This window comes from Oratosquilla oratoria, chromosome 40 (assembly GCF_046742065.1).
Source record: "Oratosquilla oratoria isolate Oo_2021 chromosome 40, ASM4674206v1, whole genome shotgun sequence".
Lineage (NCBI taxonomy): Eukaryota > Metazoa > Arthropoda > Malacostraca > Stomatopoda > Squillidae > Oratosquilla > Oratosquilla oratoria.
This window is the reverse complement of record NC_134816.1, coordinates 42,085,359-42,112,834: the sequence shown is the minus strand read 5'-3', so window position 1 is coordinate 42,112,834 and position 27,476 is coordinate 42,085,359. Positions and strand designations below refer to the sequence as shown.

General features: G+C 41.1%; 1 protein-coding gene across 4 annotated transcripts in view; it reads left to right on the top strand.

Moving 5' to 3' along the window:
• LOC143020816 (uncharacterized) overlaps positions 1-24,801 on the top strand; it is a 112,532-nt gene extending 87,731 nt beyond the window's left edge. For 2 of the 4 annotated variants that reach the window (XM_076177610.1, XM_076177612.1), the window contains 7 exons: positions 1,424-1,548; positions 2,665-2,836; positions 5,720-5,839; positions 6,076-6,198; positions 11,815-12,212; positions 15,135-15,409; positions 16,887-24,801. In XM_076177610.1, coding sequence (XP_076033725.1) covers positions 1,424-1,548; positions 2,665-2,836; positions 5,720-5,839; positions 6,076-6,198; positions 11,815-12,212; positions 15,135-15,409; positions 16,887-17,032 — 1,359 coding nt within the window. In that variant the 3' untranslated portion in view covers positions 17,033-24,801. Of the gene's footprint in view, positions 1-1,423; positions 1,549-2,664; positions 2,837-5,719; positions 5,840-6,075; positions 6,199-11,814; positions 12,213-15,134; positions 15,410-15,809; positions 15,916-16,886 lie in introns of all 4 variants that reach the window. The other 2 variants (XM_076177613.1, XM_076177611.1) reach the window with 2 other exon arrangements.
• The last annotated feature ends 2,675 nt before the right edge of the window (positions 24,802-27,476 follow it).

Here is a 27,476-nt window from a genome sequence, read left to right as displayed (position 1 = left end):
TCCCTGTTTTGGATAAGATATTCTCTGCCGTTGTTTGTGACTTGAATTTAATCTTAATTGGTCTGGTCTTGTCTGTGCTATACTTTCCGAGTCTAAATTTCTCTTCGATTTGTTTCATAATTCCTGGTTCATCTTCCTGAACTGATTCTAGTAATTGGCTTACTTTTTCATTTTCCTCTTTGATTCTTGTGGTTCTATCTGTGTTGTGTTTCTCTTCCATTCCTAATATAATTATACATTTCTTCTTGTCTGCTAAATCCCTTACTATATTCTCCTTTTGTCTCATCACTTTAATAACTGAGTCTTCAGTATGTTCTTTCAATTGCTGTTTGACTATGTCAGTGAATGAAATCTTATTTCCTTCTTGGGTTTGCTTCCAATTTTTACTTTCTTTAGCTATTGTTTCTCTGTTTTCTTTACTATTCTTCTTCAATTCCTCATTCTCCCCCTTTACCTCTCTTAACTGTCTTTTTAGTTCTTCTATTTCATCAGTTAAGTTTTTATTCGCCTTTTCCAGTTCTTCCAATCTTTCAACCCTTTTTAAAATGGTGTTCATATGACCTAACCTACTCTCCAAGTCCTCGATCACCTTATCAACCTTCATCTCTAGTCTTGTCAGTCGGGGGGGGTTTGAGTCCCCCCCACTCTCTTTAAATCCCTTGAAAATATTCTCATCACTTTCTGCTATATTGCTCCTATCTATACCTCTAATCTTCACATTCCTATTAGACATGTTATCATCCAACTCGTCTTGGGGTCTTTTGTCTACCCGGCGGCCCGTCAGGGCCATTTCCTCCACCTCCTCATTACCTTCCATTTCCCCAGTAATCCCTCCCCCTCTCCTCTTTCCTTACTTTCCCACTACCTCACGAGCAATTCCCCCCCCCCTGCAAATACAAAAAGGCACTTCTCTTTGCGTTGGTATCCACAATCTGCACTTTTCTTCAGAGCGTTCGTCAAGCCGTCCGTTCGTTGAAAGTGTGTGTGTGTGTGTGTGTGTGTGTGTATATATATATATATATATATATATATATATATATATGTATATATATGATTACTTAGATTGATGGATTTATGGGTTTTGAAAGTTGTCTTTATTTATTTATTTTTTATGTAAAGATCAACACCCTCAGAGTACCCATGTAAACATAAGCTTGTAAGATAAGCAACTCCAGAAACGAGCTTGTAAATAGTGACAATCATTTAATTAAGGAGAGACAAATAACAAAGTAACAGGGCACTTTCTAGGTTAGGTTAGATTAAGCTTGTTAAGATCAACCACTCCAAATATTAGCTTGTAAAGATAAACAACTTTCGGGTATTCTGGGACTGTGAAGCTTTTCACCGTCCTATTTATCTTGTAATTGCATCGCCCTTTCCTTTTGTTTCCTCAGAAAGATTGATTTTGTGTCGTCTATTTCAGGAACGAGAGAAAGCAAATGTACGGCAAAACAGAGAGATGAGGCAGGTGGAGAAGGAAGCGGCTTATTTAGGCATTAATACCGGACATGACAACGTAGCATTACTCTCGCAGAATAAAGAGAAAATGTAAGAGCCAATCTTTTATTTCGTTTTGTTCGTCCAATTTGTTCCGTAGATCTAAACGTCTTTGTATAAAGCAGTCATTACATGCCGAAGAGCCACCCCGGAGCGAAGTTCTCAGTGACATCCCTCTCCCCCATCACCACTTCCCATTTCCACCATTCCTTACTGCCTATTACAGCTATTGGCTCGAAAAATAATAAAACATACATACATATACCAAGGCTCTTTCCCCCTTACAAGGGAGGTAGCCAAAAAGAAAAAGGCATAAAATCATTCCCACCCATTCCATCCCTGAATACACTCCACTCCCCTCCACCCTCCCTTTTATCTTAGCACCTCCTGGATGACGGGTCATCCCTGCACCTTGTCCACTGCCCTGGGTCAGAAGCAGTGTTGCAAGACACAGCACATCCACAGCAAGGCCGCTTCATTAAATCAGCGACCCCCCCCCTCCATCCCCCCATGCATAAAAGGAGAACATGGAGAGAAATCCCCTCAGGAGATTTTAAAAATGTTATTTGATGTCCCTATTGCAGAAAGGATAAGGGAAAGTTATTCTAACGCAAGAATCATTATATATTATTATTAGACGGAGAGGGGGGGTCGCCGATTAAATGAAGCGGCCTTGCTGTGGATGTACTGTGTCTTGCGACACTGCTTCTGACCCAGGGCGGTGGGCAGGGTGCAGGGATGACCCGTCATCCAGGAGGTGCTCAGATGAGAGGGAGGGTGGGAGGGGTGTGGAGTGTATCTAGGGATGAAATGGGTGGGAGTGTTTTTATGCCTTTCCCTTTTTGGCTACCTCCCTTGGAAGGGGGAAAAAGCCTTGGTATATGTATGTATGTATTATTATAATGGTCATCACAAACTCCTCCCTATCAGAAGGCCAGGATGGTGCCTATCACAGAGGACTTTGCAAGAATCATTGATTATGGTAAAATATTCAGGACTTCTTTGACCTTTTTTATTATAATTATTTTGTCAGCTTTATGGATAGCGTGTCTAGACTAGAATTGCCGCCACTGACGCTCCGTATACAACAGTTCTCACGTTGCTTATGTGTAGAAGAAACGCGGACGGTTGCACCAACGTAAACATACCAATTTTGTGTTCAAACAGAAGAACGGGCGGAGAGGAGGAGACTCAGGCCAGCGGAAGTAGCACGCGATCCTCCCGAAGTGGAGCCAACAGCATCTCCTCTGACTTGTCTGACTTGTCCGACTTCTGCATCCAGCCCTCGAGAGAGATGGATGAAGATGAAGTAAGGAGACTTCAAGAGGAGCAGGATGCTGTAAGTTTCTCTGTCACTGCACGGGAAACTCTAACAGTCTCTTTGTTTCTTTTTGTTTGATTTTTTTTCGTAGTATAGAATGTTTTTAAAGCCTGGTTATAAAACTAACATTGGAATGATTAAAATGTGCATATATCTATATCTATATACAGTGGCCGCGAAAAGTTTGGGCGCAAAATTATAGGCGCCCCAACTTTCCCTTAACCACTTCAATACGGGACTTAAATCTCGCGGGCAGCAGCCAATGCCAGCCGTACGACGTAACGAAATAATATTCGCATCATAAAATATAGTCGCCGCTTATATCGATCGTTCTCTCTTTCACCCGCGAATTTTGAAAACCACAGAGAATGGGATTAAGGGCGCATTTGGGAGAATGTAAAAACACAGGGGCGACTACAATAAATATAATCAAGACGCCCATATGGCAGCGTCGCGAATCCACTTGCTCCTCATGACGCCTACGTGTGCGGCACCGTATGGAAGGGGTTAAACTCAAAACATGCGAAAAATACAACTTTCCACCCAAACTTTTCGCTATTTTTCAATGCTAGCGTTTGTACCCGTATTTAGCCGAGACAATACACACTATTTGGCAACTCTGTTTAGGCGCACTCGATGTCACATGGAGTCACTTTCTAAACAACTCTCACGGAGAGTAGTCTTTTTTTTGCGGTGGTCTCTGTTTTTGTGCCTTGATATCTCCGTAATGGGAAGTGGTAAAGAGCTGGAAAGAGACACAGTTGTTACAATCATAACCCTCTATAAGGAGGGTTATAAGTGTAAAGATATTGCTACTCGTGTGGGAATTGGAGTGCGTCAAATGCAAAAGTGGGCCAAGAAATTTCGAGACGAAGGAAGTGACATCATTCGTACTCCAAAGCATCGCTCTGGTCGGCCAAGGAAGATATCAAATTGTACTTCTACGGTTCTAACTGCCTCCTGTGTCTCTTTCCAGCTCTTTACCACTTCCCATTACGGAGATATCAAGGCACAAAAACAGAGACCACCGCAAAAAAAAGACTACTCTCTGTGAGAGTTGTTTAGAAAGTGACTCCATGTGACATCGAGTGCACCTAAACAGAGTTGCCAAATAGTGTGTATTGTCTCGGCTAAATACGGGTACAAATGCTAGCATTGAAAAATAGTGAAAAGTTTGGGTGGAAAGTTGTATTTTTCGCATGTTTTGAGTTTAAGGGAAAGTTGGGGCGCCTATAATTTTGCGACCAAAATTTTCGCGGCCACTATATATATATATATATATATATATATATATATATATATATATATATATATATATATAATGATCACTAAAAAACACATGATCCAAAAAATTTATACGTATATATACAGGCAGTCCTCAATTTATATGGTAGATGCATTCCAGAAGGGACTGTATAAAGCAAAAATCATATAAAGTAAGGAATGCATACCCAACCCCATAGATTTTGAATACCCAATCCCCCCAGTACCCCTTTGAAGGATGTATTCGAAATAAAATAATCTTTCACTGCATACGTTTTGTATTAAACACATTTCTATTATGTTTATTAATGCTTTTATTAAAAAACTGTACTTACAACTACATTTCTGAACTAAATCGCCTTGCGAATTTTAACTTCCTTGAAACCATATATTTCTTAGGAATTCATACAATGTGAAAAATAACCCCTATTTTTGGACACCGTATAACTCTGAATTCCTATAAAGTAAACTCGTATAAATCGAGGACTGCCTGTATATAGAATGATCACTAAAATACATGATCCAAAAATTTTGCTTGTAACCACAAAGGAAATTGGAAAGAAATAGTAATTCCCAAGAGTTTTCATGTTATTCACATCTTTAGGGGATTACAGAGTAACACAAAATTGCTTGCAGAATACTCTTTCTTTCCAATTTCCTTTGTGGTTACCAGAAAAAAAAAAAAAAAAAAAAAAAAAATTATATATATATAAAAGGATTTTTCTCCTTTTATGAGGGGATAGCCAAGTCAAAAGACTTACCTGCACCATGTACAAATTAAAACCATTCACTCACCCTTCACATCTAAGCACCTTAAGGAAGAGGGGTCACCCTCATCTCCAGCCACACTGCTTGGGTCAAGGACACAGTAGTGAGGCATAGCTCCTGTTTGATAAACTAATATTTTGGTGAATGTTCATCTTGCAACACCACACGGAACTAAGGACTAGTGTTTGGATTGTTTTTAATCAATGCGTGAACTTGAAGGATTTGCATGGGTTTTTGCAAATATTAACGCTAATATTATGCAACACTCCATTAACGTTTCCATTAACATCTACTTCACGTAATACAAATGTTACAAGGATGAAAATCCATGTGAACAAGTTGCATAAACACACAAAGGAAGCATGGATTGGAAGTGAAACATTTATTCCTGACGTTTCGTTTATTGACTTTCTCAAAGGAATGAGCATACTGGATCGTGCTGAGTTTATATACACGCTTGGTGGCTCAGGGGGGTATATGAGTGTAGAACGCTGTGTTCTGATTGGCCATCTGAGGCAACCAATCATGAAGCGCTATACTCGCTGAGGATTTAGCCCAAATGAAGCTTCCAGCCATACTGTTGATGTTGGAAGCTTCACTTGGGCTAAATCCTCAGTGAGTATAGCGCTTCACAATTGGCTGCCTCAGCGGGCCAATCAGAACAGCATTCTATGCTCGTATACCCCCTTGAGCCACCAAGCGTGTATATAAACTCTGCACAATCCAGTATGCTCATTCCTTTGAGAAAGTCAATAGATGAGATGTCAGGAATAGACGCTTCACTTCCAGTCCATGTTACGAGGATGTGTGAATGTGTTGTAATGTTTTCCAGTTTGAAATATATGGTCCATTACGTGGATGTACTTGCAGGAACTGGCCAGGCTGCTACAGGAGCAAGATCTGAAGAGAAGAGGCGATCTTATGGACGAAGACAAGCTCATGGCTATCGAAGTCCAAGATCGAGAGCTCGCGAAGGTTCTTCAGGAACAGGTAAGAGTTGATTAATCAATCCGTTGCACCGGGTCTCTCTTGCAGAAGACCTACGACTCGCAGGTGACAGGCAAGAACTGCACGTTACTCAGCAGCCATGCATGCTTTAGTTGTACACAAAAAACAAATTTGATACAAACTCATCTAGATTGGATGGTTAGAGATTTATTATGTAAATATGAAGTTTGTAGATACAGACGGCACTGTCATCGTATTTTACGTAATTTTTCCCGCAGGAACGAATGAAGGCGAGAAAAGCGAGAGAGAAAGCAAGACAGAAGGCTCTTCTGAAAAAACAAGAACGTTTGGCTGCTCAAATGAAGGAGGGACAGATACAGAAAACCACCAAAGTTGTCGAGGCAAGTGGAACCCTTTTTCGTAAACAATGACAATATGGTTAATGCAGTGGTTCCCAACCGGTGTGCCGCGGCACCAAAGGGTGCCGTGAGATCAACTGAGAGTGCCGCCAAAATTCAGTGCAAAAGTTAGTCACAATTATATTTTTATATTGTCATCCATTTTTGTTCATTAAAGCATCATCAGTGTAAAGGTGAGTATTTTCATATTATCCATAGACAAAATTTTGTTACACTGATGTTGAATCAACAAAATACTGACAAACTAGAATTTAGATTTTCTAATAAGGGTGCTGGGGACTTCTGAAAGGCTTGGCAACGGTGCCTCAAGCCAGAAAAGTTTGGGAACCACTGGTTTAACATCACAAAAAAAAACATATCGGGAGGCTAGAACGGTGCCCCTTACAGAGGACTTTTGTAACATGGAATTTAATGAACCAAAACCTTGGTCCAACTTCGCCGGTGGCAGGGTTCAAACCACCATCCCCTCGACCTTTGCCGAAAGTAACAATACCCTAACCCACTCGGCCAGCAAAGGGCTTAACCCCTAGAATACGATGATGCCTACATAGGCATCGTGAGGTGTGAACAGATATACGAGGAAGCTGGTGTCAGAATTTTGATTATATTTACTTTGTAGTTGAATGACCTCTGTATTTTGTGAACAGACTTGATCGTGTTTCCTATGATAATAAATGTTCAGGATGAAGGAGAACGAGTGTAATTGCTGTAACTCTATATTTTATAATGTGCATATTGTGATGCATCATCATACAGGCAACCTCATGTGCACACAAATATTTGGTTCGTATTTAAGAGGTTAACCTCACTGGCTGAGTGGGTTAGGGCGTCGTTACTTGCGGCGAAGGTCGAAGGGATGGCAGTTCGAATCCTGCCACCGGTGAAGTTGAACCAAGGGCATGGTTCATTAAATTCCACGTTACAAAGCCCTCTGTGAGGGACACCGTCCTAGCCCTCTGATAGGGGAGAGTTTGTGACGTTAAACCATATCATCATCACAAAGGGGGAGGTGTCAAGATAAGAGGGAGGGTAGAGGGTGGAGGGAAGTGGAGTGTATTAGGGAGGGAATGGTTTTTATGCCTTTGTTTTTTGGCTACCTCATACGTAAGGGGGGAAAAGCTTTTGGTATATGTATGTATGTATGTATGTACAAAGGGGAACATAATTACATACATATACCAAGGCTTTTTTCCCCTTTATAAGGGAGGTAGCCAAAAAACAAAGGCATAAAAACCATTCCCACCCATTCTATCCCTATCACACTCCACTCCCCTCCACCCTCCTCCATCCCTCTTCTCTTGGCACCTCCTGGATGACAGGTCATCCCTGCATCTCATCCACTGCCCTGGGCATAATTAATGTGAATAAATAATTTTAATGATATTTTGATGCAGCCCAAAGGGATTTCACCTCCTCTTCTCTTTTTCTGCATGAGGGGACAGAGAGGAGGGGTCACCAATGAAGTGAAGTGGCCTTGCTGTGGATGTACTGTGTCTTGCTGCATTGCTTCTGACCCAGGGCAGTGGGTGGGATGCAGGGATGACCTGTCATCCATGAGGAGCTAAGATGAGAGGGAGGAAAGGGTGGTGGATGGGAGTGGAATGGGTGGGAGTAGGTACATGCCTTTGATTTGGCTACCTCCTGTATAAGGGGGAAAAAGTTCTTGGTATATAGATATACTCTATAGACAAAAGGGGATTTGTGGGATCAGTGATGGATTTGCAAGATGGACAGTGAAGCTGCCCATTTTCATAATTATCAACTCCCTTATAAGGGAAAGAAATATATATATATATGTTATATATATCCAACAAAAGAGAGGAATGTCTGTGGAGGAAGGACGGGAGAGGACAGAAGATATGGGTGAATGGAGAGGGGTTGTGTATAGATGATGCTGGGGGAGTGGGTGGGGGATGGGGGTGAGGAAGTATGTATGAGAAAAAAATTTGATGCAGCCCGAAGGGATTTCTCCCTGTCTTCTCCTTTTTTGCATCGGGGGACAGAGAGGAGGGGTTGCCAAATTTATGAAGTGGCCTTGCTGTGGATGTGCTGTGTCTTGCGACACTGCTTCTGACCCAGGGCAGTGGACAGGATGCAGGGATGACCCGTCATCCAGGAGGTGCCAAGATAAGAGGGAGGGAGGAGGGTGGAGGTGAGTGGAATATATAGGAAATGGAATGGGTGGAAGTGGTTTCTATGCCTTTTTCTTTTTGGCTACCCCCCATGTAGGGTGAAAAAGCCTTTGTTATATGTATGTATGTATATATATATGTATATATATATATATATATATACATACATACATATACCAAAGCTTTTTCCCCCTTACAAGGGAGGTAGCCAAAAAGGAAAAGGCATAAAATCATTCCCACCCATTCCATCCCTGAATACACTCCACACCCCTCCACCCTCCTTCTTATCTTAGTACCTCCTGGATAACGGGTCATCCCTGCACCTTGTCCACTGCCCTGGGTCAGAAGTAGTGTCGCAAGACACAGCACATCCACATTAAGGCCGCTTCATTAAATCGGCAACCCCCCCCTCCGTTCCCCCATGCATAAAAGGAGAAGACGGGGAGAAATCTCTTCGGGCTGCATCAAATTTTGCTCACACATACTACCTCACCCCCCATTCCACCTCATGCATCACAACATCATCCATATACAACCATTCTCCATTCACCCCTGTCTTCTGTCCTCTCCCGTCCTACCTCAACAGACATTCCCTTCTTCCCCAAAGCTCCCTTCACCCCATCCATCCACCTCATCCTAGGACGTCCCCTCATGTTCACTCCCTCCACATCTGCCTTCCATACCTCTTTTACTAGTCTTTCTTCACTCATTCTTACCATGTGTCCAAACCATCCTAATACTCTTTCATCAACCCTATCTCCGAACTCCCTTTCCACCCCCGTTCTTCTCCTCACCTCCTCATTTCTCACTCTATCTAGCCTAGTAACCCCCATCATACTTCTCAGACACCTCATCTCAAACACATTCAAACTCCTTCTCTCTTCCTCTCTTATGTTCCATGTTTCTGCCCCATACAGTGCTGTTGGCACAATCACTCCTTCATACAGTCCATTCCCAAATGTCTATTCCTCATTACACTCTTCAATCCACCAAGGCATTTACTCGCTTCTCTCAATCTACATTCTACCTCAACCTTCACTCCACCTTTTCCTGCTACATTTGCACCCAAGTATCTAAAACTATCCACTTCCTCCAGTTTCTCACCCTTAATGCTCACTTCCAGTCTACTGCCACTTTCACCCCTTGTACATCTCATCACCTTACTTTTACCCACATTTATCTTTAGCTTTCTTCTATCACATACTCTCCCAAACTCTGTCATCAACTTCCTCAATCCCTCCTCCGATCCTGCCACAAGCGCAGTGTCGTCTGCAAAGAACAGCTGGCTCACCTCCCACTTTTCTCCATTTTCTTTAACCATCTCCAATCCTTGACCCACTACCCTTATATTTACCTCTCGCACTACCCCATCCATGTATAAGTTGAACAGCCAGGGCGACATAACGCATCCTTGATGAAGTCCCACCTTTACCTCGAACCACTCATTCTCTCCATTTCTAATCCTGACACAAGCTCTACTACTCTCATAAAAACAAAAACTCTTGACAGCTCCTAGAAGCTTTCCTCCCATATATCTGCATAACCTCCCACAGTGCCTCTCTGTCTACCCTATCGTAAGCCTTTTCCAGGTCCATAAAAGCCCAAAAAACATCCTTCCCCTTTCCTATAGCTTTCTCACATATTTGCCTTACCACAAAGATCTGATCTACACAACCTCTACCCATCCAAAATCCACACTGTTCCTCACCAATTACTCCCTCTGTTCCTCTCCTAATCCTCTCAATCAAGATCCTCCCATAAGCCTTCCCAACTACACTTAACAAGCTGATCCCTCTGAAACTACTACATTCACACTTGTCCCCTTTTCCCTTGTAAAGTGGAACTATACAGGCACTCCTCCAGTCCTCCGGCACTCTACCCTCTCTCCAGCAAACATTAAATAACCTCACCAGCCAGTCCACCATCACTGTACCTCCTTTTTTTAGACATTCTGCATGGCATCCATCCAGAGCAGGTGCCTTACCTGCTTTCATCATCTTAACAACTGCCTTCACTTCATCCTTCCTTATATCTCCTCCATTTTCCTCACTCATCACGGTCATTTTCTTATCATTTCCCACTGCAACTATCTTTCCCTCCCTATCCTCCTTCACATTTAGCAACTCCCTAAAATATTCTGCCCATCTTCCCCTTACTGCCTTCTCTTCCATTATCATCTCTCCATCTGGACTTTTTACCAAATCTTCTCTACTTGATTCGCCTCCTCTTCCTCTCTTAATTTCTTTCCAGAACATCTTTTTATTACTTTCAAAATTTTCTGTCATACTCTTACCCCACTTCACATCTATTCTCCTCTTTGCCTCCTTTACCTTTTGCTTTACTTCTCTTTTCTTTTCTTTGTACCTCTCATATGACTCCCTCGTCCTATTTTGTAACCAATCTGTGAAAGCTCACTTCTTCTCTTCTACAACCTTCTTTGTTTCCTCATCCCACCATTCACTACCGTTCCTTCTATTTCCTCCTGTCCTTGTTCCACACACCGTCCTTGTGTGTATGTATCAACTCCCTCCATGAGAAGCCAAGAAAAGAGGGAGGGAGGGAGGGAGGGGTGGTGAATGGGAGTGGAGTAGGTGGGGATGAAATGGATGGGAGTGGAATTATGCCTTTTGACTTTGGCTACCCCCCTTTGTAAGGGGGAAAAAACCCTTGGTATAAGCTTGCTGGCCAAGTGGGTTAGAATGTTGCAACTTGTGGCGGAGGTTGAGGTGAAGTTTGAACCTTGCCACCAGCGAGTTGGACCAAAGGCATGATTCATTAAATTCTACGCTACAAAGTCCTCCGTAGGGGGCACCATCCTAGCCTCCTGATAGGGGGAGTTTACGATGTTAAACATCAAAAGTGACAACATTTTGACAATGAATGAGAATCAGACAAGAAACAATGGTCTCAAACTGTCCGGAAATAGATTTAATTTGGAAGTAGGTAGATACAACTTCGCCAGCCGTGTAGTTAATGAATGGAATAAACTTCCTGCACAGGTAGTGCAATGTAGTTCAGTTCGAAGCTTTAAGAATCATTTAGATAAACACCTAAGCAAAATGCTGTAATGATTATAATTTATTTCATATTATTTGTTTTTGTTTTGTTATCATTTGTCTGTTTTGATTTTAATTTATTATTGGTTTATGTGTCAATTCATTATTGTTTGTTTATTATCTAACTATACCTATGCATTTATTTATGTATTTTATTTGTTATTTACATTATTATAGTTTTTATTTATTAATTTTTTATTATTATAATTTTTTTTTGCATCCGACCTAGATATGGACCAAAAGGTCTCCTGTCGGCGTGCTCCACCTTTGTAATCCTTTGTAACTGAATCGTATGTATGCATGTATAACTGAGTAGTAGCTATTCTTTGATAGTTTGGCATGGTATCTACGAATCAAAATCTCAAGTATACGATTATCAATTTAATTTAAGAGAATTTGTTCTTCCGCAGAATGGCACCACAAGTTCTCCCAGTGGTTCGGTCACTCCCTCGGAACAACCAGGCCCATCGGGCAGAAGCCCCTCGTCAGAATCCCCGTCTCTAGAATCGCCAAGATACGAAACCCCGTTTAACGGAACTCATTCGCCAAGACAAAGCAATCCATCCTCTCCACGGCATCAGGTGAATGAGTCACTGAAAGACGGCAGAAGAATCTCCTCATCCCCTCTGTGTGGCACCAAAGAAAAAGCGTCGACGAGCGAAGCCTCGCCCGTCAAGCAGCATATACCTCAAAGGCCGAATACCTTAGATCTCAACGGAGCTGGTCCCTCCTCCACTTCCAGAGGACCCCAGGGCGGTTCGGGCCATGCAGGAACTTCGTATCCTGTGGGCAAAACGAATAAGCCAAGGTAAACTTCGATGGGAGTGAAGTATGAGGGGATGGAATGGTGGGAGTGGATTTTATGCCCTCTTTTTTTTTTTTTTTTTTTTTTTTTTTTTTTTTTTTTTTTTTATCATTTATCAGATCTTTGTGGTAAGACAGATATGTGAGAAAGCTATAGGAAAGGGGAAGGATGTTTTTTGGGCTTTTATGGATCTGGAAAAGGCTTATGATAGGGTAGACAGAAAGGCACTGTGGGAGGTTATGCAGATTTATGGGATAGGAGGAAAGCTTTTGGGAGCTGTCAAGAGTTTTTATGTGAGTAGTAGAGCATGTGTTAGGATTGGAAATGGAGAGAGTGAGTGGTTTGAAGTAAAGGTGGGACTTCGTCAAGGATGCGTTATGTCGCCCTGGCTGTTCAACTTATACATGGATGGGGTGGTGCGAGAGGTGAATGCTAGGGTAGTGAGTCAGGGATTGGAGATGGTTAAAGAAAATGGAGAAAAGTGGGAGGTGAGCCAGCTGTTGTTTGCGGACGACACTGCGCTTGTGGCAGGGTCAGAGGAGGGATTGAGGAAGCTGGTGGCAGAGTTTGGGAGAGTATGTGATAGAAGAAAGCTAAAGATAAATGTGGGTAAAAGTAAGGTGATGAGATGTACAAGGGGTGAAAGTGGCAGTAGACTGGAAGTGAACATTAAGGGAGAGCGACTGGAGGAAGTGGATAGTTTTAGATACTTGGGTGCAAGTGTAGCAGGAAAAAGGTGGAGTGAAGGTGGAGGTAGAATGTAGATTGAGAGAAGCGAGTAAATGCCTTGGTGGTTTAAAGAGTGTAATGAGAAATAGACATTTGGGAATGGATGCGAAGAGGAGACTGTATGAAGGAGTGATTGTGCCAACAGCACTGTATGGGGCAGAAACGTGGAACATAAGAGAAGAAGAGAGAAGGAGTTTGAATGTGTTTGAGATGAGGTGTCTGAGAAGTATGGTGGGGGTTACTAGGCTAGATAGAGTGAGAAATGAGGAGGTGAGGAGGAGAACAGGGGTGAAAAAGGATTTGGGAGAGAGGGTTGATGAAAGAATATTAGGATGGTTTGGACACATGGAAAGAATGAGTGAAGAAAGACTAGTAAAAGAGGTATGGAAGGCAGATGTGGAGGGAGTGAACATGAGGGGACGTCCTAGGATGAGGTGGATGGATGGGGTGAAGGGGGCTTTGGGGAAGAGGGGAATGTCTGTTGAGGAAGGAAGGGAGAGGACGGAAGACAGAGGTGAGTGGAGAATGGTTGTATATGGATGATGTTGTGACTGCATGAGGAGGAATAGGCGGGGGGGGGGTGGGGGGTGGGGTAGTATGTGTGAGTAAATTTTGACGCAGCCCGAAGGGATTTCTCCCCGTCCTCTCCTTATATGCAAAGGGGGACGGAGAGGGGGGGTCGCCGATTAAATGAAGCGGCCTTGCTGTGGATGTACTGTGTTTTGCGACACTGCTTCTGACCCAGGGCGGCGGGCAGGGTTCAGGGATGACCCGTCATCCAGGAGGTGCTCAGATGAGAGGAAGGGTGGGAGGGGTGTGGAGTGTATTTAGGGATGAAATGGGTGGGAGTGTTTTTATGCCTTTCCTTTTGTGGCTACCTCCCTTGGAAGGGGGAAAAAGCCTTGGTATATGTATGTATCATTATTTTTATTTATTTTTATTTTTATTTATTTATTTATTTATTTATTTATTTTTTCCGCTGCCTCCCTTGTAAGGAGGAAAAATCCTATATGTATATAAACTTTGAAGGGTCACATGCATGTGAATTGTATACATACATGGACAGTCATGCATGTACTTTTACATATACAGAACACACATGTATATAATAATATTTTTGTATCATGCCTGTGTCAGAATGCGGTGCCTATTTTACTTCATTTACACTGCATTATGGGAAAGGAAAAGGCATTTGGAACTGTTAAGAACTTAGTTTTATGCTATTTCCATTATCTCATGACCCACAAGGTGTTGTCTGCTGTGTTGTCACGTACTGAATCAAAACATTCAGCATATACCGGAAGCGGTCCACTACTCTGATTATGTTAACATGGAATATTCTAAATGCATATTGATTTTTTCATTAAATGGTTGGTGATATGAGTAATTGTTATAAATGTAAAGAAAAGAAGAGACTTATTAAACAATGTGACATCTCAGGTCAGGCGACATTGCCCCGGCTCCCGACCTAGGAATTTCCGTGAGGTTCAGGGGGTGGGGGATGGGAGGGGTACTGAATCACAGGTGCACATGTCACTCATTCATCCTTTGCAGTCTCTTTAATTATACAGGTCATACATGCAAGTATAAAGAAAATGGCTTCTCCCTTGTTTTCTTTGGAGATGGTTTAGACATGGCAACACTGCTGGTTTTGCCGGCCACATCCTATGGGTCACCAGATAATGGAAGAAGTATAGCAGCAGAAACTATTCTGCTATGACTTTTTTACCCAACACACTAAACACTTGTGTCCTATTTGGTATTTGTCATAAAACATTATAGTTCACGCCTTAACAGGTGAATATTGATGAGTATTTTCCTACTGCAACCTCTTTTGGTGAATATTGACTGAGTTATTTTCTCACAATACTTCTCATAGAGAACACTGGAAACTTCATAACCAAACTTCCTCTAAGGTTGAATGCTGGCTAGTTATTACCACCCCTCCTTTGTCTACGGTGAATATCAGCTAGTCATTTCCTTTCTGTCCTGTAAATAGGAACTCGTTTCTGTCCCACATCCTCCGTGGACGGAGACTTGTTAGTCTTTATCCTGAATGCAAATGACGTAACTGTGGGTGAATAGCAAAATAGATCTCCCTCACTTGTTACGCCTACCCGGGCGAAAAGCCACCAGTACCGAGTCTTCCGTTTCCTTTTTTATCTCACCGGGACTTCCTCCTTCACTCGCCTCAAGGTTGCCTGACCCAGACGCTATAGAAGTAGTCGAGAGTTACGGCAGCCCTGAACCTTGCCCCACTGCCTCGGGATTCACCAACATCGCCTGTGCAATAGACCCCACCTATCAGCGACGGGTGCAAAGAGGGGAGTTCTCCTCACCGTCCTCCTCCACCTCCACCTCCACTTCCACCTCCTCATCCTCTGGTAGCAACAGTAATTATCACCTTCACATGCCCAACGGCACCGCACAAAGTAGCGTCTCCTCACCCATATCTCCTCTTCCACCACCAGGTAGGGTGTCTGTTGTATATAATTACCGTAGTGGTAAGGATAATGGAGTGTTATTGCTATGTAAAAAATGTTGTGTAAATTTTTTTAATCACCATCTTTTACTTATCTGGAGCTAAGGACCTTCCTTTTCCACAAACTTGTACAAAAATTTTATTACGACATTATTCACTATTGGAACAGATGAATACTTGCTTAAAAAGTCGTAAGTTTTTTTATGTAACTAAGATGGTAGAAAGCATGAGGGACGATTTCAGAAGGTAATTACGAGGGTAATGGAATGGGGTTCAGAGTTGGCAGATGAAAGTGGAAGGGAGAGGGAGATGAACAAGTTGTTGTTTGCGGATGATAATGTGTTTACGGTTGAGAAATTGAAGCATTTGTTGTTGTTCTCGTTCCCTAGACCGTCTGGTCAAGCAGTCCTGTCGCCCTGAGGAATGTCATGGTTGGAACGGAGTTTTCCCACATATCCCGTAGTGTATATTGTGTTGTTACTAATAAGAACACGGGTACGTTTGTTCACTTGTGCAAAGTAGACCACCTGGAAAAAGAAACTAACGAAGCTCTGCTTCTTTTTTTTTTTCTTCTTTTTTTTTCAACTGGTCAACTTTGTATTGTGTCGTTAGTGTGTGTGATTCTGTACCATGTAGTCTTCTGTAGTGTGCTGTATAGTATGGGTTGAAGTGTTACATCCTGGACAGTTATCTGTGATGCGGTCATCCGGCTTCTTCAAGACTGAAACCGTTAGTGGTAATGATCAGGAGGGTACGTGAAAGAAGGTGGGGTGTCAATGCCAGGAGTCACATATTTGTGGCCCAAACCATCACCTTTGCCCTATGTGCTTAGAATATTCAGGCAGGGAAGCATCACCGCTGGGAATTGGAGAGAAGCATGGGACTCAAACCCACAACTAAGCAAATGCGAGACCAGAATGCTCACGATTATGCCACCTGTGGACTATATTAGAGGAAAGGAGACAGGACTGCTCAGACAGACAGTCTAGATCAGCGTTTCTCCACCTTTCTATTACCGTTGCGTAACCTTTACAAAAAAAAAAGTATACCATATCATTTTTTTTTTTTTTTTTTCATCATAATATTAGGTTAGATAGGATGATGTCTATATTACATTATTATAGTAACCTTTTGCGGAACCTTAGAGCTCCGCGGAACCCTGGTTGAGAAACGCTGGTCTAGGGAATGACAGCAACAACAACAATATGAGAGGAGAAGGTTGGGAGTAAATGCAGGCTACAGTAAGATGGTGAGATGCATAAGAAGATATAGTGGCACTGAATAGGAGGGAGGGGAGTGGAGTATGTTGGAGATAGAATGGGTGGGAGTGGATTTTTTTTTTTTTTTTTTTTTTTTTTTTTTTTTTTTTTTTTTTTTTTGTGTGTGTAAGGGGAAAAAAGCCTTTGGGATATGTATGTATGTATTTATATGTGAATATCTAAACTATCTTATTTCATCACTTCCAGTGTTCGACGACGATGATGATTATCCAGTCCCGCCGTACATGCCCATTCAGGGCCAACGACGAACTGCAAGTTTGGAAAAGTGTGCTCGGAAAGCTAGACCACCAAAGGAAAAGGGGAATACGAAGGAAGGGTGTAAGCAGCAATAGCCATGTATTTCATGAATCCTAGAAAAAAAAGGGGCGTAGGTTAAGTATCGTCTAATCTTGTCTCACATGTATGCGAGGGAGAGTGTCATCGAAGCGGGAAAAAATACTTCCCTTTCGTACGTGTGTGAAGATGCAGACGAGCCAAGTTTATGAAATGTAATAATTAGAGAGAAATTTGCAATCATATTAAGCCTTTTATGGTGTATGTCCATACACGGAGGATAAGGATTTTTGTATTGTATAGATATTGCTACAGTATTGTAGCAGATAAATAATTTGATAGTAATCATTTTGTAGCACTCGAGACTAAAGTGTGAAGTGAGTAGTAGCACTTAAGTGTAAAATGTGTGAGTGAATGGGGTCGGAACAGAAATACGAAAGTTGTGATTCAAAAAGACGATGTTCGTGGATCTTGATCTGAGAGCGTAGCAGAAGATTTATGAATGAAGCGTAAAAACTTGGAATACAGTGAGACCTCTCATTAACGGATGTTAATGCTGTGTTTGCGGCGTTTTCGGTGTTTTGGAGTGTTTTCTGGGTGGCATAGTGATTGCACGCACTAAACGACAGCACCAAAAACATCGAAAACACAGTGAAAACACCGCAAACACAGCCAATTAACATCCGTTAATGAGAGGTCTCACTTAGGTCAAATCTTTTCTCACTATGTGAAATTGGCTAAAAATGCTGAAACATCTAGGCTTCCCTTGCTGTATGATATTGGTTTAATACACTCACATGAACACGGAACCCCTTGATAGAGAGGACTTACTAAATTGGGATAGGAGAAATTCAAGGGGACATGAAACGATACTCAAAAAGGATAGTTGTAGAAGACACATGAAAAAAAAAAAAAAATTCCACACAGTGGTGGATATCTGGAACAGACTGGATAAAACTATAGTGTGTGCAAAAACTATACATGAATTTAAGAGCAAACTAGACACTGCGGGATACAAAGACAGGACACCATGAGCATAGTTCCCATTCCCGTAAAATACAACTAAGTAAATACAATTGATCTGTATCATTTGTTCAATTTTCAGTGTCCAGTGATAATTTTTTTTATAAAATACAAGCAAAAAAGAATTTGAGGTGTTATAGTATGTTTAAGTGAACTTCTGAGATAAATTGACATTGTATCTAGTAAAACAATGAGCAGGGTTAGCTACTAGATTAGTATGGTGAGAAAAAGAAAACATATTCCTTACGTTTCTACACGATAAATATTATTATGCAGAAAGAACTGATGTCGCCAGTTACCACGTGGCTGCCGCAATCCTTCTTTTCAATTGTTGACCATGCAAACAAGTTTTGTCACTGCCTATGTAAGCTTTGTGTGTTCACATTTAACCAAAGGATTTGTAGAATCTTTGATTTTATCAAGAATTACTTATTTACGATTAAGACTGTAGGAAGCAAACTAAATAATTAGCCTATTTTCTTCCACCTCTTATCCGATTTATTCATTTTCGCTTTTGACGCCAATGTATTTGGTAAAATGTCAGTCTGGTGCATATAATATTGGCAATGGGAAATTGGGTCAAAGCAGATTTCAGTCATCTGTTTGGGCACTATGAAGCAGATTCCAATTATTTCAATCGTCTGTTTGGGCACTATGGGGGTAACATATGTTATTGGCAAAAGTCTTCCTGTATATTCAATGATAGAAATATTTACATATCTACTTTTTTTTTTTTCTACTTTGTTCCCACAAAGTGGGAAGTGAGAAACCCCTGTAGGGCATGCCCTGTCACTTGCGGAAAGCCGCTGTTTTTGTTTTGTTTTTTTGTTTTTTGTTTTTTTCTTTTTTTGTTGTTGTTGTTGCCTCCCCACTTGGCCAGGGCTGTCAGGAACTAACGGACGAACCACGTAGCGGGTCAAACTCATGACCACCTGCTCGTGAGTTCGACACAGTATACACGGGGCCACTGCACGGCCAATCTTCTACATATCAAGCGTAAAATGGATTTATCCCAATATTGACAATCTCAAGTCTTAGGAAAGTTTATATTACATCATTATGTACATAGTCTTAATTCATTTGACATTATCCTTTCAATCATTACATTACGTGTCTTTTGTGACGTTTACGTATTATTTGCAGTTTTATGGATTCTCCTAAATAGGCAAATAACATCTACAAAAGAGAATGTTCATATAGTGCATGGCAAAAATGAAATTTGCTTAAGTAGAAAGTCTTCATAAGTAAATAAAGCAATCTTTGTAGATATATAATCTCCATTTCCTCAGATATCCAATGCTGATTAATTTATCTGATGGTTTGGATACTGAAATTATTAACCTCTTCGAGTCAGATTCTTGCGTGCAGCATCGGATGCCTAATGTACGATGCATCACACTACTTGTGTTATATAAAGGCAATATTGTATTACTCGTTTTCTTTCACTCTGAGTAATAATAAACACAGAAAACGTGATCAAACTAGTTCACAGAATTTGAGGGTCACTTAGCTACAACTATACATATAATCAAGACAGCAATGCCAGGATCCTCATATACCCGCTCACGCCTCACGACACCTACGTAGGCATCATCGTACGAAAGAAGTAAAAGTTTATGAAAACTCGTTAGTGGATATGCAATGACATGGAATATTTTATTTTGTGTTAAGCAAACTGTGAAATGGTTCGACTGGATTCCATGCTTCCCGTGTTGTATATACTTCATCGCTTTACACCTGCTGGATGGGGAGAAAGGATCATCCAATTTTTATTCCTTCGGTTTTCTTTTCATCTGTGACATGGGCGAATCGAGGTAAATTTTAGGAGTTTCCTTAGACAAAGCTACCTGGAACGTAATACAGAATCGGAATAAAAGGAAACTTAGAATAAAGTAAAACTTCTATATTTCAGCTAATAGCTATAGCCCTATTTTATTCTGACTGTGGGTTCTTTGTGATTATAATTTACAAATGTGCCACTACATTTTGTGCAAGTGATGATACAGAAGTGCATAATTACATAAACAATAAGTCCATTAAAATAAACTTCTCGGCAGCTGCCATTTTCGTACATATATGGTTAGGCCATGTTTTCTGGAGATGACGCAAATGTTCAAAACTTAGATGATTCCAGCTGTACTCATTTGAAGAGGTTCCTCTCTTAATTGTTAGTTGCTGCTTTACCTTTGAACTTGTCTTAGTTGAAAGAAATTTTATAATGTGGGAATAATGTGTTCAGCATCGAATTCTTGGAAGAGCTTTATTTATTTATTTATTTTCCTCCTCCTCCTCTCTCTCTCTCTTTGCTTTTGCATAATCATTGGTAGCTATCATATTTTTGCATAACAGATCACAAGAAGAACTTGATGATATTTGTACAGTAAAACTTTTGAGATGTACATAAGCATCTGCCTCGGGTGTTTTCCTTCTCATCTGTCAAACACTCAAGAACTTTGCTCATTGAAAAGAGTCCATCAGGAGAATAATATCATCATGAAGCAGTCAGACCTTAGGGTCATGTAGGCAGACAGACAGAATGTTTTGGGAACCACATGCTTTACATATCAGTTAAAAGAAAAATTATTTTATACTCAATTTTCATGAGTAGCTTATTGTCGCTGCCCATCATCAGGTTGCTGCCCATCATCAGGTCTTTACCAGGTCTTTGTGTGGTAGGTCAATTTTCCACAAATCCAGAGTACCACCTCGTAGTGCAGTGGTTAGAGTCCTCGCCTGCCACTACGGCGGTCTGGGTTCAAATCCCATCCAGGGCTGAAATAATTTCAGTATCACTGCACTGCATGTTGTTACTCCAACTCTTGTGGGCGGGGAGTTGGGGGTGTGTATGTGTGTAAGGTCACAGTATTACCCATAGATCGTTCATATGAGTTCTGAGCTCTCATCTGGGAGGTTAATGTCGATCACAAGTCCAACACATGATCCAAGACCATGGTGAAACCAATTAAATGAAATGCTGTGAATTTCTGCACAGATTTCTGAGATTTGTTAGTCGGTCCAATAAATTTATTGTCCCATGTCTCATGTGCAGGATACCTAAGGCCCCCAGGCAGAGCTGTAGCCATGGGGGGCTTAGCTCCCCTCCCCCAATCCAATTAGCCCCCCCATTGATTTTTACTCAAAATAATTATAAATAGACTACACCAGAAAACTCACAAAAAATGAGCAAATTTTATGGTGAATTTGTGATACATGATGTATATACATAAAATATAAAATTGTAGCTATCATTACAGGCATATCAAATATTATCAGTGATTATACATACAGTATATATATATATATATGTTTGTGTTCGTACAATGCAGTGGCAGCCCCTCCCTCCCCCCCAAGCTTGATTAGCCTCCCAAAATTTAATTCCTGGCTACGGTGCTGTTCCCAGGTTACCAGTACGGCACTGTTCTCTGGTTTGGCTGCTGCGTAAGGAAATGATGTTGAGCAGCTCTCTGGATAGGGTGATAGCATGGCAATGTAGGTTGAAGCGTTCATTTCAAGGAAAGTCGTGGTTGTATTAAATTGTTCCATTAGTTGCGTTCAAAAATCATTTGTATTATTATTTTTATCCATTTTTTATATTATGGAAATTGTTGGCTCTTCTTAAAATACATAGATACTCGTCAAATATGTTAATCTAAAATCATTTGTGTTCTTATTTTAATCTAGTTTTTATGTTATGGAAATTGTTGGCTCTTCTTAGAATACATACATACTCGCCAAGTATGTTGCAGTCTAAAATAATTCTCATTCTTATTTTAATCCGGCTTTTATGCTATGGAAATTGTTGGCTCTTCTTAAAATACACGAGATGAATAATACATTATGCATGTGTCAGTGTACCTGTTGTATCTTCATTGTTTATGTATGTCAGTTCGTATGTGTCCAGGAATGTTTGCAAGTATATTTGAAGATGCCGTCTTTCGCTGGAGCGCCAGTGTCCGCCAGTTTATTATTGAACGCATGTATTTCAAGTCAGTTTGCATGTGTAGGTGTTTTATATACATGCACTCTATGTATTAACTCAACTGTACTCATCTATGCACATAAGTGAAAAAAAATGTATAAATTACAGCCTCTTCTGTTACAAGGTTCCTCAGAATTCCTGAATAAGTAGATAAAATTAGGGCACAGTACTCATTTGAAGAAAATGGATGTATTAATAAGGCACAAGTCAGGTTTGGTGTCAGATATTAGACGTCGAAAGTGTCGCGTTTTGTTGCTGTACTCGACTGACTTGGTCATGGTTCCTGTACCTTCCGTGCTCCGTATAAGGAAATAAGAAATAATACTGCTGAGGTAGGGAGATTGTAGGTTGTCCATAGGGGTTATTTCATCCCCTGTTATCGACAAAATATGTTTCGTAATTAAGGTTAAGATGTCATGAGTAATTATGAACCAAAGGCTCTTTTATTTTTCGCCCATGTAAGGGGGTGGCCAAATCAAAGCACACACACACACACACGTTGTAAAAAAATAATTCCCACTTGTCCATCCTTCCCATATTAGCACCTCATGGATGAAGGGGTACCCCGTCCCCTACTACACTGCTTGGGGCAAAAGGAGTGCAGTGAGGCACAGCTTTTCCTTAGCAAATCATGTTTCATCATATGGCACAGTTGTTCCACAACAGAGCCTGTTTTGGAATAAGGCAAACCACCTCTTCTTCATCCAGATCTGTAACAAGGGAAGAAAATTAACTAGAAAAGGAAAGGAAATGAACTAGAGATGGTTGAGTTGTATTATATGTCACAATCTATGCGTTCAAACACAAAATATTCTCGGCCAAAGAGTGAAACATCACAACTTTTCTCCATAACCTTCATTTCTGTGTGCTCTGATAGTGCTTTGACAAGGCTGAAATGGCCGTGCACGTGATTACAGTGACATTGGCATAAAAAGTCCGTTAGTTCTTCAAGCCACCTTCTGTCCAAATCTTCGGGTCTTTGAACAACGACAATCAGGAATCTCTTGTGTTGATCTAGCGTAGTCCTTAGACTCGCACTGGGCACAGAACTGTCGAAGTGGATCTGAAAAACGAAAAAAATAGTCGTATATTGTGGATGCCTAGTGTTTTATTCAGTGTTGAAATCAAATTCTAGTGACTAAAGAACAGAGATAGTAAGTACGGAATACACAAGCAAGCAGGTTGAGCACCTTCATCGTAGGTCTTCCTATCCGTTGCCGTACGAATTCACGAAGCTTTGAACTTGAGGTGGTTGTCGGAGGAATCGACTGACATCTGCATTTGTGCATCACAATTATGACTCAAAAACGGAATATATTTTTCGAAAAGCCATTCCTGATGTAGCGGTATTTACTATTGTGAGTGGGTTATATGTTTAGATATAGGTTTTGTATGGGATGAAAATGAATAGAATCTAGAAAGGTTTGGATATTTTGACGTGTATTGGAATGTTAAAGATGATTTTTGGATAAACGTCATGTTACACAAAAGATTGGAGTTTATTTTGAGGAAAAGTGTATTTAACACATGAGAGTATAATGCTCCTTTAAGGGAATGCAAAGTTTTTCAAATTTTGCTATACCTAAGTTATGTGTGAAAACTTCACACTAAGTTATGTGCGAAAACGTTTTTTTGTTACATGTAAATTAAAGAAAATTAATTTTTCTTGCATAAGTTGTGTATGATGGATTTTTTTTTTTTCTCCTCATTCTTTAAAGGAGCATTATACGCTTGTGCGTTAATTCTGTCGTGCCTTTATTAGGGAACCAGTCACATCCAAAAAACCGTGACGCTTTAGGTCAATAAAATGTTTGTGCTTGTCCTGAGGCTAAAGATAAGGAAATGTTATTTTGTATAATAATTTCTCGGGTCCCAATCCAAGTTAGTTTCAAGAAATACACACAAGTTTTAATATATGTTTCTTAACTGCAATAGTTTGCTTGCTTTATAATACGGCAGTTTCTAGTCACAAAAAATATACGGTAGGCTCTAATCCTTATGATTTCATCTCTTACAGACATGAAATAAGCAGTGCAGGGCGCTTTCCTTGGTGCATTCCATTTTAGTTTGGCTGTGGCTAGTGCTCCCAAACCATTAAAGCAATATAGGTGCCGGTATAGTATGTGGCCTACCTTTTGGATGTACATACATACATATACCAAAGGCTTTTTTCCCCTTGTAAGGGAGGTAGCCAAAAAACAAAGGCATGAAAACCACTCCCACCCATTCCATCTCTATCACACTCCACTCCCCTCCACCCTCTTCCCTCCCTCTTATCTTGGCACCTCCTGGATGACGGGTCATCCCTGCATCTTGTCCATTGCCCTGGGTCAGAAGCAGTGTCGTAAGACACAGCACATCCACAGCAAGGCCGCTTCATTAAATCGGCGACCCCCCCCCCTCTCCGTCCCCTCATAGAGAGTATGTATAGTATATGGCCTACCAGACTTTTATTTCGTTATGAACCTCCTGTCTCTTAAGCTTTAATAGTTCGGGAGCGCTAACAGCGGCCAAACTAAAGCAGAACACACCGAGGAACACACCCAGCTCTGGAAATAAGTTCATGAATTTCCTGTTTTGGTTGTATCTCACAGAATATTACTGTAGATATATTTGTGCAGTTTCAATTTCCCCCCTTTTAATAATAATATCCATATTTCAAGGCAATTCATTGTCTTGATATCTGATGCAGTTCAAGGCTGTGTTTGGTTATTTTTTAGATTAATTATTCATTTCTGTATAGCCTGAGGAAGGAGAAAAATGGCCTCGTCCATAGTGATGCATTTGGTCTGGAGGTAAAAAAATTTATTAAAATTATATCAATAACACTTATGTCTCATTGATTTCCTTATGATTATTATATTCTAAGAAATTATGGATTTATTTTGAGTAATATTTAAAAGTGAATTATGGAGTTATTTTGAGTAATATTTTTAAAAGCAAATAAAGAAAAAACTGAATTCTTTTATTGTTATTACAGATAAGTTGTAATGGCTAGCAAATATTCACACAAAAAATAATTTGAAAATTTATGTAGTGGTTAGTAAGTACAGTGCCATGTTTATTTAGTTGGAACATAAAGGGTTTTATATATATTCACATCTCCATGGCAAGATTTTACGCTGATAGACATGCGGGAAATTTCCTGCAAGTGGTCTAGAAGTGGGAAGCATAAAGGAAAGTAGAAATAGAATATAAGGAATATATTCTGCAGTATTTCACAAATACATACATACATACATACATATACCAAGGCTTTTTCCCCCTTCCAAGGGAGGTAGCCACAAAAGGAAAGGCATAAAAACACTCCCACCCATTTCATCCCTAAATACACTCCACACCCCTCCCACCCTTCCTCTCATCTGAGCACCTCCTGGATGACGGGTCATCCCTGAACCCTGCCCACCGCCCTGGGTCAGAAGCAGTGTCGCAAGACACAGTACATCCACAGCAAGGCCGCTTCATTTAATCGGCGACCCCCCCTCTCCGTCCCCCTTTGCATATAAGGAGAGGACGGGGAGAAATCCCTTCGGGCTGCGTCAAAATTTACTCACACATACTACCCCACCCCCGCCCATTCCTCCTCATGCAGTCACAACATCATCCATATACAACCATTCTCCACTCACCTCTGTCTTCCGTCCTCTCCCTTCCTTCCTCAACAGACATTCCCCTCTTCCCCAAAGCCCCTTCACCCCATCCATCCACCTCATCCTAGGACGTCCCCTCATGTTCACTCCCTCCACATCTGCCTTCCATACCTCTTTTACTAGTCTTTCTTCACTCATTCTTTCCATGTGTCCAAACCATCCTAATATTCTTTCATCAACCCTCTCTCCCAAATCCTTTTTCACCCCTGTTCTCCTCCTCACCTCCTCATTTCTCACTCTATCTAGCCTAGTAACCCCCACCATACTTCTCAGACACCTCATCTCAAACACATTCAAACTCCTTCTCTCTTCTTCTCTTATGTTCCACGTTTCTGCCCCATACAGTGCTGTTGGCACAATCACTCCTTCATACAGTCTCCTCTTCGCATCCATTCCCAAATGTCTATTTCTCATTACACTCTTTAAACCACCAAGGCATTTACTCGCTTCTCTCAATCTACATTCTACCTCCACCTTCACTCCACCTTTTCCTGCTACACTTGCACCCAAGTATCTAAAACTATCCACTTCCTCCAGTCGCTCTCCCTTAATGTTCACTTCCAGTCTACTGCCACTTTCACCCCTTGTACATCTCATCACCTTACTTTTACCCACATTTATCTTTAGCTTTCTTCTATCACATACTCTCCCAAACTCTGCCACCAGCTTCCTCAATCCCTCCTCTGACCCTGCCACAAGCGCAGTGTCGTCCGCAAACAACATGACATGTGACATGTGAATATAATTTGCAGAAAGGAATATATATATAGTGAGAGGGGGGGTCGCCGAATTTATGAAGCGGCCTTGCTGTGGATGTGCTGTGTCTTGTGACACTGCTTCTGACCCAGGGCAGTGGACAGGATGCAGGGATGACCCGTCATCCAGTAGGTGCCAAGATAGGAGGAGGGTGGAGGGGAGTGGAATATATGGGAAATGGAGTGCGTGGGAGTGGTTTCTATGCCTTTTTCTTTTTGGCTACCCCCCATGTAGGGGGAAAAAGCCTTTGGTATATGTGTGTATGAAATATAATAAATATGTACATATAATAAATATATACATATAAGATATAAGGAATACATAAATATTTAATATAAATATATACATACATATAAATAAAATATAAGGACTATATAATATATATAACAAAATATATACATATAAATAAAATATATGGAATATAATAATATATATAATATAGAATATAATAAATATATATATACAAATACTAATGGCTTTTTTCCCTCCTACAAAGGAAGTAGCCAAAAAACAAAGGCAAAATCCACTCCCACCCATTCTATCCCCACATACTCCACTCCAATCCACCCCCTCTTTTCTTGGCTCCTCCTGGATGACAGATCATCCCTGCATCTTGCCCAATGCCCTGGGTCAGAAGCAATGCAGCATGACACAGCACATCCACAGCAAGACCGCTTCATTTAATCGGCGACCTCCCTCCCCCTCTCCATCCCCTCATGCAGAAAAAGAGAAGACGGGGAGAAATCCCTTCGGGTTGCGTCAAAATATCATTCACACATACTCCCCCACCCACTCCCTTCCATGCATCACAGCATCATCCATATAAAACCATTCTCCACTCACCCCTATCTTCTGTCCTTTCCCATCCTTCCTCAACAGACATTCCCCTCTTTCTCAATGCTCCTTTTACCCCATCCATCCATCTCATCCTTGGTCACTCCCTCACGTTCACTTCTTCCACACCTATTTTACTAATTTTTCTTCACTCATTCTTTCCATGTGTCCAAACCATCCCAATACTCTTTCATCAACCCTATCTCCCGACTCCCTTTCCACCCCTGTTCTCCTCCTCACCTCCTCGTTTCTCACTCTATC